This window comes from Thermobia domestica, chromosome 8, assembly GCF_964235325.1.
Source record: "Thermobia domestica chromosome 8, izTheDome1.hap1.1, whole genome shotgun sequence".
NCBI lineage: Eukaryota > Metazoa > Arthropoda > Insecta > Zygentoma > Lepismatidae > Thermobia > Thermobia domestica.
The window spans coordinates 190,028,172-190,041,511 of NC_137461.1; the positions used below are offsets into that span (position 1 = coordinate 190,028,172).

The 13,340-nt window shown below is 35.4% G+C and overlaps 1 protein-coding gene across 4 annotated transcripts in view; it reads left to right on the forward strand.

Annotated features, from left to right (window-relative positions):
• Positions 1 to 13,340, forward strand: part of Alg9 (alpha-1,2-mannosyltransferase Alg9) — a 242,119-nt gene that overhangs the window by 34,508 nt on the left and 194,271 nt on the right. For 2 of the 4 annotated variants that reach the window (XM_081769336.1, XM_081769337.1), the window contains 2 exons: positions 1,380 to 1,517; positions 4,820 to 4,976. In XM_081769336.1, the coding sequence (XP_081625462.1) occupies positions 4,857 to 4,976 (120 nt within the window). In that variant the 5' untranslated portion in view covers positions 1,380 to 1,517; positions 4,820 to 4,856. The remainder of the gene's footprint in view (positions 1 to 1,379; positions 1,518 to 4,819; positions 4,977 to 13,340) is intronic. The other 2 variants (XM_081769334.1, XM_081769335.1) reach the window with 1 other exon arrangement.

A 13,340-nucleotide genomic window follows, 5' to 3' on the forward strand; every position in this document is an offset into this window, starting at 1 on the left:
GAAGTCGGGATACCATTCATGATGTTATCTGTATCCTGGAAGTACCTTTATTACAAGGTAACAGTAGACGAACATACAGACTGGATGATAATAGTTACCAAAACGTACTAGCATGTCTTAGAAAGTAAAGAAAGGTATGTTGTTTTGCAAAGTGTTAGTTCATGTAAGTTTCCACAATTTGAAATCATTTGTGTTTTACAACATGCACGTATCATTTGCTTACGTAACCTATTCCACAGGTTTATTATGTTCCTTTTCACTTTGTGTGCATGTTTCTTATTTATTTGAACGCTCAGTTTCTTATTACTAATACTGAACTGTAATTTTGACCCACAGAACTCCACTATTTTGTGACAATTAATTTCATTATGTGGCACATTGTTTCTTCTTATAGTCTTACAATATATGTTTTAAAGTGCTCAATCAGTGTAAATGTTTTCACCTGGCGCATACGTACTTCTTTACTTCCATTTTCCATATCCGTTCTAAACCTGAAAGACTACCGACACCTGTTGACAAATGCGATGATTTAAAATGTAATGAAATACATCAGGGTTTTGAAATTCACACAAGCTGTTTGTTATATAAATAGCAATGTTCATCCAAAATATCATAATCATACTCAACTGTCAACATAGTTAAACAGGGCTCTGAAAATAAGCAAAAAGTTTGTGTTTTTACAATGATACCAACTTTAACTTCCCATAAATCCTGTAAATAAAGTGTAAACAGCTCGGCATCACTGGTGGATATAGTTCACTACCCTGTAAGGTACTGCGCACAAACACAGACATTTGTTGTGTTATCTAGGAAATCTGTAACATGTTAAAAAATGAGCTTTGTAAACGGTAATGTAAAAAAGTGGTGACTGACAATTTAGATATCAGAATATAAAATAGTCATGCCGCTTTCAACATATTACAGCATTACAACGATGCATATATTTATTGCAGAAAAAGTTTGACCCGTGTAACATAATTAGTAACCGAGTTCTTGCTCTTTACAAACTTACAAAAACCAGCCTGTTCAGCAAGTCACGATGCGGACTGCCTAACTTCTAGGTCAATTTCTCTGGAACAGGTAGCTACAGGAAAACAAAATATTACAGACTTTCTTACGAAGGATGTAGGTACTTGTGTGTCAAATTTCATCAAAATCCCAGATGGTCACCTGGGGACTGTTTGACGATTTATAATGGAAGAACCCATAAGTGATATTGAAACCTTTTCGATAAGATCTCACGGAAAGATGTTTTTATACAAGGATGTGATTGGATTTGAAGTTACAAGTTTCGAATTTAATTGTCAAAGAATGTGATTTTCGGAATACTCGGCTCTGCTTTCTGTCTGTTTCTTCTTCTTGTCTTTCTTTCTTTACAGGACAAAGAACATAACATTTCAATGGAATTAAAATAATAGTTTCTGCTCACATTGCATACGCGTAGGATCATGGTTACAGAGGTTAACAAAATATCGTGAAAACAGATTCCTAAATGAGAGCAACGTTCGTGGTGCAAGGTAAGAGTTTATGTAGAAAAATATACCCTGGAACAGATATGTAAAACTCAAGTTATGCGTGGGGCAAATTCAGCCCGAGCCAAGTCAACGACGATCCGCACCTGTGAGCAAAAAGATACATTATATTTTGATGAAACGAAATTTCATATTGATAAAAAAAATGCGTAAGTAGTAAAATATCTTGTCGGTATTTTTTTTATCGAACTAATATACATTTTGACAAATGTAGTAATTATGCTGTAGTAATTTTTTTATTAACCATATCATTTTAAAAAAATATTCGAATAGAGATGAAAACATTACACAGTCATGAAACGAGAAAAAAAATGCTAAATAGCCAAATGAACAATTATTGAATTACACTTACATTACTGTTTTTTTCTTTTCTTCTTTCTTTTTTGAGAATTTGCATCTTTTCTGGGAAACAAAAGAGTTTCAATGTCAGCTACTTCATTCTGTGGAGATGCTATTTTCAGGATGGAAGACAAATGCTCTGCTGTGAGTCTTGATCTATGAGAAGTTTTGTTTGTGTTCATAAGGAAATATAATTGTTAACAGAGGAAGGTGGAACCAAACATGACTTTTATTATCGCAACAAACTGACGCATTACAGGGTATTGATTTGGCAAATAGGAAAAGAACTTAGGTATTCCTGTTTCATTATATTTGTCTTTCAACACATAATTGCACTGAATTTCAATCACTTCTATTTGGATGTTACTATCTATCTTTTGAACGTCAAAAAAGAATGGAGCGCTAAACAAAGAGAAATCGCTCTCACACATTTCGAAATCTTGAAACCTATTCTGAAAGTCATTTATTAATTTCTTTATGTGAGAACCATAACGGGTAAAATCATAATCACTGTGAGACTTTTTGAAATCTTGGCAGGTAGGAAAACGATTTAAGCTGTCATTGTTCATCTGCCCTTTCCAAAGCCTGAGTTTTAATTTAAAGGCCTTAATATTGCCATACAAGGAAACTGCAACCTGGTTTTTCCCTTGTAACTTCAAATTTAAGTAATTGAAATGCCCTGTTATGTCCACCATAAAGGCCAAATCCTGTATCCTAGTATCATCAGAAAGTTTGTCAGTTGATTCGCTTTTCATTTCCAAGAACATTTTAATTTCATCCCGAAGAAGTCAAAACCGCTTTAAAACACTTGTCACATGAAAACCAACGAACTTCTGCATAGTATGGTAGACTCTCAAATTCACTCCCAATGTCACGAAGTAAAGATGGAAATTGGCGTTGATTCAGTCCCGTAGAACGAATAAACTTTACGACTTTTTTCACAAATTTCAAAACGTGATTCATTTTTATAACTTTAGAACAAAACTTCCTGGCGAATGATGCAGTGGACGTGGTCAAACTTACTACTTAAAGACACTTCTTTCTATTTGGTCAGCAACATAGCAACAAATCCTTTCTGTTTTCCCGTCATGGAAGGAGCTCCGTCTGTTGCTACACACACAAGTTTTGATAACGGAAGATTGTATTTTTCCAGGAGACTAATTACTTCATGAAAGATGTCTCACCGGTTGTCGTATTTTTAAGAGGAACTATGTCCAGTAACTCCTCAGTTATATTATTTAACTCATTATCACGTATCCGAATAAACACAGCTAATTGTGCCACACCACAAACATGTGTGTTTCATCGACTGCAATTGGATACCTTGATGTGAAACTTTCAACTTTTGCCAACAACTGTTCACTTAAATTAGTAGCAGTATCATCAATCTTCTCAGCAACGGTATTCCGCGACAAGGAAATATCTTTGAAAGTCTGAACTTTATCAGAACATACAATTTCAGTGGTTTTTACAAGACACTCTTTTACAAATTCAGGGGGCGCGGTGGCTCAGTGGTAGAGCGTTCACCTGCGGTGCTTGGGGTCCCTGGTTCGATCCCAGCTCGCGCCGTGTGGACTTTGTGGTGGACAAACACCGTGCTCGTGGGTTTTCTCGGGGTTCTCCCGTTTCCTCCCACTTTCTTCATTCCGCCATTTCACTCATTTCTCATAATCACCGTCTCCTTTAGCCTCACCGGCATAACCGTGGGACGTAAAACTCAAAGATTTTCTTTTACAAATTCACTTTCATTAAAAGATTTAGAATTCTTTGCTATAAGTTCTGCAATGACGTAGCTTGCTTTGATAACGGCTTCAGGGTCCCGTTTCACATTTGTGAACACATATTGTTGCTTGCCGAGAGTAGCCTTAAAATCGCACAATTTATCTTCCCTGGATTTATCTTTATCCTGGTCATATTTTGCACAATGTGTTTCGTAATGACACGTTATGCTGTATTCTTTTGGCACGATTTTTGTCCACAAATCGGGCAAGTAATTGTATCTTTCATTTCGCAACAGAAGTAGGTGGTTTTCCACTTTTCTTGAAAAACACGGACCTCACTTTTAATTGTTCTCTTTTTGGTGGTTGAAGGGTTTTATAACAACATTTTCTTTAGAAATTTACTATAAAACACAGGGAAACTGTTTGCTTAGGTAAGCTAATGTCTAGTTCAGCGAAGTAGACTTGCACACAATCACTATAATTCATATACACTCCGCACTGTGTGAAAAGATACTGAACTCTGCTATGCCGAGACTGAAAGTAAAAACTTCGATGCACAAGTGACTAACGGAACTGCAGACAATTCACAACCCCTCCTGCAGGGGTGGAAATTGGACGAGACTGTGACGACCCAGTCCACTTCTTGTACTTAAAATTAGTTTCCTTCTGGAAGGGAGGAGGAAACTCAGTGGAGAAATAGATCACAAAAGTGCCACAAACAACAATCAGTTCACTCATTGTCGCCAAGAAAAAAAGTTTCTAAAAAGTGTTTTTTCTTTTTTTAAAAAAAAACTTGCGGAACAATCTTTCTCTTACAGAAAGGAAAACTAAATATGGATCACTTGGCAAATTCGATACAGAAAAACTTGAAGTAGCCAAATAGGCCGAAGCATTTTTTCTTCTAAAAAAAGACTGCAGAACAATCTTTCTCTTCCAGAAAGTAAAATTAAATATGGGTACCTGGGCAACTTCGGTATAAGAGAAACTTCAATCAGCCAAATAGGCTGGCGGGTCGCAAAGCACGGGTTTCCGGGCTCCATGTGGCCCGCGGGCCACACGTTTGACATGCCTGCTCTAGAACATATGTCATAACTTAAAAAAACAAGTATTTGGTATGGTTTGTTTTAACAAGCAGTCGTTGTCATCATTATTTGTGACTATATATATATATATATATATATATATATATATATATATACAATTCAATTTTTCATTTTCTTATTTCAGAGATAATGGATATCATAGTAACATAAATCCATCCGAAATGGGAATTATTTATCCAAATGGTGAAACAGCTTTCAAGGCTCTTCTGTCAGCGAGGTTTTGTGCAGCTGTTTGGAACCAAATATCAGACTGTGACGAAACATTTAACTATTGGGAACCTGTAAGTTAATCTTGTCAATATTCGAGCAGCAAACAGAAGTAATTCTTATTAAAATGTAGTATAATAGTTGCATATAAATAATATTATAATTCTTTCGCAATATACAACGTAAGAAATCCGTGTTAATCTGATTATGGTACTTTCCTTTCAATTCAGAGAATCACCGTAAATTATAATTTTCGTTAATTTTGAGTTTAACAGAAACTAGGTAGACTGTAACACTGTTAGTTTTTGCTTTTGCGGTAACGTTTCTTTTGGTTTCTTAAGCCATCGAGTTAGGCTGAAGCAAAACAATGGTCATATCAAATGTAGGGAATATCAATATAGGTTTGAGAAACGTAGAGACATGAAAGATAAAAAAAAGTGAACGTGAACAGTTCAGCCCAAATTGAACGTGAACAGATGAATTGAATGGATATAGAATGTTTAGGCCGTTCAACCCTGAAAAAGAATAGACCGATTTTTGTAAGGAATAAAATAGTCTTTCCAAAGATGAGACATTTAATCTTGATTGTTGGTTAGCTTATGTGTCTTATTTTTAATTTATTTCAAGTGTCAGCAAATTATGTTCATAAAAGGCTGGCATAAAATTCGAGAGTTGGACAGGAAGAGAGGTGGTATAATCAAAATTTTTGTTTGTTCATTTCTTTGTTGAAAGTGTTCCAGTAGGTATATTGCTCAGTTTTGACTGCTTTGATAGTAACAGATTTCAGGATAGATTTGATTTTTTTAAATAGCAGTATTGGATGTCCAATTTTAGTAAAATTTTCACATTTTATTCATCTTGAAAGTAAAATATACATGATAATGAATAATGATGTAGATACCGTACCGTGATACCAGGAATTAATCGGTGGCGGAAAAGATACCGTAATCTTTATTTACATTATAAGCAGTGTTTAATTATTAGAATTAGGTTAAAGTTTTAATGACCAATTACAATCAAAATAAAGCAGTTGACAATTGGCATTTAGCTCCATACCAGTTAGGTATAATACATGGATGCTGATATAGCTACGCCAAACATTTTTACAAAATAAACTATTATTTACAGTTTTTATTTTTTGAAGAAGAATAATTGTTAGATAAAAGTACAAATGTAAATATGAGTTTAATGTATTAGAAAGAGTTATTAAAGCGTATAAAAGATATGAATGATCTGGAACTGCCATAAATTTATTCCAAGATATTAGTACTAGACAGTTAACATTTCATAGACACAGGGGTGCCCATCCCCCCTTTGCTTTACAGTACATTTCCCCACCTGTTTCCCTTCCATTCCCCCCTCCCCCGCTTTTATTGGTTGTCATACAGATTATACTCAGTAAATACCTCTAAGCGCTGTAATGACAATCAAGATGTAATTCGACGTTCAACATCAAGCCAACCTCATGACGCCTGCTGAGTTAAATTTATTTTGTACACACCTATAATTTTCTACTAGGAAACTAATATGTAGCCTACTGGGACAGCATATTTTAAGGATCTGCAAACTGAAATTCAAATCTGCAAAACAACATTTGCAGTAGGAATACAATGATAATTGAAACTGAAATGTGCATTATTTTATTTATAACACTGTAATGTATGTTAAACAGAATGTGTATAAAAATGGTTTTAAAAAATTGAGAACTAAATTCCACAACATCCACACTTTATCTAGAACAGCTGAAGAAGCTGCAACCTACTTGCTGTGATCTTTGCGAATGCGTTAATAATATCTTCGTTTGATATTTTCTGAAGCAAATCTTTTTCCGAAGACAGAACAATCAAATTAGATAACCACACATCAGACATAGTGGAACGCAAGCGGTTTTTCACAATTTTAATTTTGTTCATGGTTCTTTGTCAGAACAGCTAGTGACAGCAAGGGATAATAAAATATTATGCAGCACAACCAGGTTACTCAAACCCGAAATCTGAAGTACAAGCATGTACGGTTGTAAAAATCCCTTTAACAGCAACACGCCTTTATCAATTTCATTGGCTAAATTAGGCTGTTCTTCAACGCAGTCAGTTGCGGTACCATCTGTTGAAGAACTTCCTTTGTGTTGAGGAGCAGAGGATGGTGGAGAAAAAGTGGCAGATGTATCGTCATCCGCAATAAAAAGTTCGCATATACTGTAACTTTCACATTTTCATTAATAACTCAGTTTTCTTACTATATTATCGCTTCTTTGTGCTTTCCTTAACAAAGCGGTGTAATAATGAATAATTATTTATTTTGGAGAAAAAATAAAGCAAAATAAGAAAATTATAAGCAAAAATCCTTTATTGTTATGAAACCTTAGTCTGTCAAATAATTACGCGAAGAACACCCCGAGGGAAATTACAGGGAAAATGACTCGACACAGTACACAGGTATTAGGAACACTCACTAACATGTGAAGCTATTGAACAGAAACATGAACTGAGTAGTCAACTACGTATTTCTGCCTTGAATATACAATTCACACTTCATGCAGAATTCCAATATGCAAAATCAGTCAATATCTTTATTTGAAATTACGGATATAGGAAGGAAATGACTATTTAAAACTTCAAGTGTGAATCTGCGCTTGGAGCGATATATTAGCAATATTACAACGTATTCTTTCATAAGTTGTCTCGGTGGTTAAGCGTGTTTAGTAGTGCTCTTGAAATTGTGGCATCGGAGGGCGGCAGTTCAAATCTGCCTCCAGGAAGTTCTTAATTTTTTCAATATATGGAAACATTTCTTTAAATATAAAGTTCTGTTTGAAGTGCTTGAAAAAAAATCAGATGAACTATCACGTTTCAAAGCCCAGTTACATTTATTCACCCTGTCATCATTTATATACGAAGACGCTAAAATGAGAAACGTTAACATTGCTCTAATGGAAACAGATTTCTGATTTGAATACCAACCTTAAATCACACGTCCAAAATGAAAATTATCCATGTCCCTGATACCTATTGTAATATACAGGTGTATATGTAGAGAAAGAAGAGATAGAAAGACTATGTGAGAGAGATAGAAAACAATATATGCTTGTATTTTTAATTACAACGTAAAAAGTTATTGTAATTCATAATCTGGATTTTTACAAAGCGATTTGAACGCTTGAAGCGACTTAATGTTCATAAAGCTTCTTTTTTTTGAAACTTTTGTAATTAATGTCGCAAATAGTCCGATTCTTTGTAATATGTGCCAAAGAAATAAATGCATGTTTTTAGCAGGATAGTATCGTCTACCTTTTGCTTCTATTGATGGTATAAAAATAAATGTTGAGTTGATTTTAACATCTCTTTCAGCAGCAAGGCTATATGAGACGTTTACCTAGCGTGGAATCCGAACCACATGAACTCACACCGGGAATCGAACCGGCTCTCCTATGTCAAAGGTGCGTACGCTAACCGCTTAGCTACGAAGGAACTCGGTATGAAACTAGAATACCACACATTACCCCATATTACTTCACCGAAAGATTTTTGTTTTATGATCAGTTAAAATTGTATATCTAGACACCGTAGCGAAAAATGTATTTGCTTTTTCAAGCACTGTATGAAAAATACAAAGAATAAACACAGTAAAAACGGAACAAAGAAAAGGATTCAAAGTAAAGTGCTTTGCCTCTCTCGAATAAATCACTCAATCTATTACAAGTGCACATCTCGAGCATTTCAAGTAGAACTATTAAAACGCGCTGGCTTTATAACTTGCCTGTGTGGTGTAGTGGGTAGTATGTTCGTCTGTGGTGTACAGGGTCCCTGATTCGAGAACTTTTGGGATTTTAAATGTTTTTGATGTGTCTGTGTTCGTTTCTCTGTTATTCAGAGTTACCTGAAATAAATGTAAAACGTGTATAACCGAGTAAGAAATATACACAAGTTACTGACAAGAGGAAAGCAGACTTTGGTAAGTGAACTTCAGGGCCACCTTTCGCGACGTAACTTAAAAAGAAAACAAGTGGGATTAGCGAGGCGTTTGAAATTACAGTAATGATGATTGACGGTTCGGTTCCCAGTCCGGCTTTCTTTCAATATAAGGATATTTGATTTTTTCTAAATATAACGTTATATTTTGAACATTTAAACTGGTTATGAAAACAAAATCAAATAAACTGTCAGCTTTCAAACCTCTGTCACTTTTATTCACCATCTGTTTGTATACGAAGATGACGCTATGGAAATCCCCCACTACCAAAGTTCAAATAGATTTTTAAGTGAATATCAAATTGAAACCACACGCTCAAAATGAGAGTACATTTTTCTGCTTTATATGTATAGTTCAATGATACCAAACACAACCCCCTATCCCCACCCCTTCGGCGGTAGAGGGTGACTTTAAAAATTTAAAATGGGACCCCCATTTCTTATTGCACATTTGGATTCTCCAGAAAAAAGTGACTGATTTCACCCAGAATTGAAAACAATTTCTTCACGGATGGCACTTTAATCGATACGGGAAAAGGAGGGGTACCAAATCGTTATGAAAATGTGGTTTGCCAGACCCGTGCTGTGTGGTCATACGGTTAGCATACTGGACTGCGCCAGTCAGAGATCCTGATTTCAATTCCTAGTAACCCTAGGGGGAACACCAAATGAGTACATAACAGGTAGTGACTATTTTAATGAATATATGCATCATATAAAAATCCCTTAAAGTCTGATACTAAGTTATTATTAAAATTAATAATAATAATTATTGTTAATATTACTATTTTAAATGTCAATGAAAATGTATCTATGTCACTTTCACCGTTAAACAATGAAAATGAAAAAAAAAAAAAAAACATAACATAACAGCAGTGGACAAGACTCGATCGCGTGAACTTCTGTATTATAAACTCTCACTTATCGCCTGAGCCACGGAGTAACACGTGGAAATCTTCCTTGCAAAAGATATTAGTAGTTCATAACAACACACTCTCTTTTATATAATTCCTGTGCCCCTTGCTGTTATCGATGACGCGAAACCAACATGCTACACTTTACCCCATATCATTTCACCAATAGATTGCTGTTTTCTGATCAGTTAAAACAGTATTCCTAAGCGAAAAACGTTTTTCTTTTTCATGTATTCTACGAAAAACCTAAAGAGTAAAAAAACGAATGTATCAGTGTCATTGCAAACAATGTCCCTCTGATGTAAAGAATAACAACATGTAGTAAAGATCATGGGGTCTTCAGATCGAATCCAGCTTGTCATATGGTTTTGTTTTCTTTACCACAATAGAAGTTTTTTTTTTTTTTTTTTTTTTAATATGCAATCATGTGAGAAAAGCAAATTTTGCAGAAATATAACATTTCATTTTGACAGGCATATTAGCACAAAGAAATAGTTTTACTTCTTGCTATCCAAATCTGAAGAATGACCTAATAAATAGCGTTTATGGGGCTTTCGATAAGCACCATGCAGTGTGTTGTCGTCGGCAACGTTATGTTTTCTCTCTCTCTCTTTTTTTTTCTCGTTTGCGCATCACATTTTGTTTTTCAGTGACTTGTAATGCTAAATTTTAATCCGCTATTACTTCTTTCGTCGTGTTTACTTCCACCTGCAATGTTAGATTTAGGATAGTTGGCTATCCTCTAAATTGTATCGAAGTTTAGTCAAGTTTCCAGTGGACATCAGCTAACCATTTTCTTCCAAGTACTAAATGTATTCAAATATTTATTTCAAACGGTTGATTTGATTTCCCGTGATAATCGGACAGACAATCACGACGTCACTTTTACATATTGACCGCCTTATTTGAAACTTGCCCCATTTTTCCCTCAAAAGTGGATTTGTAAGGACAACGGAAGATGGGCTCACATATTTTAAGATAAGGTGTTTATGTTCATCTGTTCCTCTTACGATATATGTGTTAATGAATAATAAAAATTCGACTGGACCAAATGCTAAATACCGTATAAAGATAATTTCAAGTGCTTCATCCGTTTTGCTGTGAAGACAAGACACAACCTGGATGTCATCATTCTTAAAAATTGAGCAAAAATTACACAAATTGCCTCTCTTCTCCACTTAGTACCGAAATTTCTAAACACGGTCGGACACGTGCACACTCGTTTTAAATAAGGAATTTATGTATCAAATTTCATCTCACAAACGTGAGAGATTCTATTTTTGGCATACATTTTAACTCCCTCTCCTCTGTTAGGATACGCATTTCAATAAAAATGGCGTGACAACAACCCAGTCCGAGGTAGGTGTTAACTATGTTAATAAAATTCATTTCAAACGGTTCAGCCATTTTTCGTTATGATAAACAACGTGTTTTTCATTTATATACTATGTAAATATAGATTAATAGTATTGTTACTGTCTTGTTATTTTTTTTATTTAAGTTATTTATTGATATAAAAATGAGGTGTTGGGTAACTTTTCAGACGATTTTCCCATTCGAGAAGGACAAATAGACATTGCAATATTATGACGACACATATCTCATTTTCCATTGCATATTGAAGGATTGACTTGACTTATCAACTTGGTTGTTCTCAGGCCGGTTACGCCCGGCCAGTTTAGGGTCCAGCCCGTTTGTGCCCGGCACGTTCTCTGCCCGGCTCGAGATTCGGGCCTGGGTTTGCAGGGCTTTGATCAGGACACGAATGTGACTGCTTCCAGATCACGAAATTCTTAACCAGTTTCATCACTGCTTCCCAATATCAGCATAATAATAGGGTCTGTTGCAACCCGAACGGATAAGAACTGGCTGTGCGGTCAGATAATTTTTTCTAAAAACGGAGTTCGATTCTCGGCGGGAGCTCATGCGTTTCGGATTCCACGTTCAGCTGTAAGTCTATGTCTCATATAGCCTCGCTGCTAAATAAAATGTTAAAATCAAGTCAGCTACTACAACTAATAACAGACATTCTAGAAAGATCTCTGCAGACCATTTTCTTCATAATAAACTTTTTTCCGTACCAAACAGGACAAATATATATGTATAATAACCAGCATTGTGTAAAACCTTCCGAAGTATTCAAACACCTCAGAAAATAAAAGAAAAGAAAAAGAAAAAATGATATAGGAACTTCCACCAAAAATAGGTTCTAGCAAGCAAAATAGGCTACTTTTGGCATTATTAATTTTGATCAGTTGCTACATTTGCTAATGAAATGTTCACGTTACATATTCTCCCTGAAATACAGATGGTGATCAGAAAAATGGAAACATTTGTAGTTGGCAACACGTCAGATGTATAGGTTAGCAGTGGTGTCGTGGCTCCCGCAGCGCCGGACCGCTGGTGGTGGTGTGTTAGGTCGGTCTTCATACTACGTCAGGCGCAGTGGAACAGCAGTGTCCAGTATCTGCAGCAGACGGAGGTAGTGTAAAATGGGAGACCTCTCAGATTTTCAAAGAGGGCAAATTGTTGGTGCGCGGTTATGTGGAGTGAGTGTGACGGCAGTGGCTACTGTGTTAGGTGTGTCGCGTGGGACAGTGTCGAAGGTGATGACGGCCTACACCAGGGTTGGCTGGTTTAAACCATGGTTTAAACCAAAAAACAAAAAAAAAATTCGTAAAAGTGTAAGTGTTTGTAAAATGTTGATGTGGGTTATCACGTTTCACTCCCGTATATTATTCGTATTATATTCAGACCTAAATTCCCCATTCATTACTCAAAAAGATTATACTACAAAAGCAACTTTTTTTTTTTTATAAGTTTATGAATGTTTATTTTGTGATTTTTTGTAGTTGTTATTATTGTTATGTAATTGCAATCGAAGAAAAATTCTAAATATTGTTTCGTTTCAATGTTTATTATTGATAAAATACATCGAAAATGCTGTACTTTTTGTGTGTGTGTGGGGGGGGGGGAAGGGGGGGCATACAGACCCCACGAGAGGCATTTAGTGAAATAAGTATCTTTGTATCTATTTATGTATAAATGAGTCTGAGCCAAAGTGGACTCAAATAATTCGTATCTTTATTCACTTTTCTTATTGATATGCAGATTAAGTCGGTGTATTTCTTTGATTTGGACCAATAAAAGTCGTTGTTAACTAACTTGAACTAAATTAGTTCTTCTGTACTCCGTAGTATTTTGAAATTGTTCATATGTAATTCTGTGTAATGGTTTCACTTGTGCAACTGTTTATCTTTTTGTCCTTCTGAAATGACTCTTGACAGTTATATTAAGAAGCATGTAAAGATCAGTACAACGTATTTTTTTTTAACAGGATTCCTTCGTAAGTGAGTCGGCAGACGTATCGCATTTGTGGCCAATTAGTCCTGGTTCCGAGTTCAAATGGAGGACAATTTCTCTCGGATGTAACTCGAGAAGCGGTTTTTATTCCGTTTTAAGCTTATGTGACCCCTTCCAGCATAACCTGGTTGTTGCATAATAACATCAAGGCGAAACAAACTTATTTCTGTCCATATATGATATGAATATATAG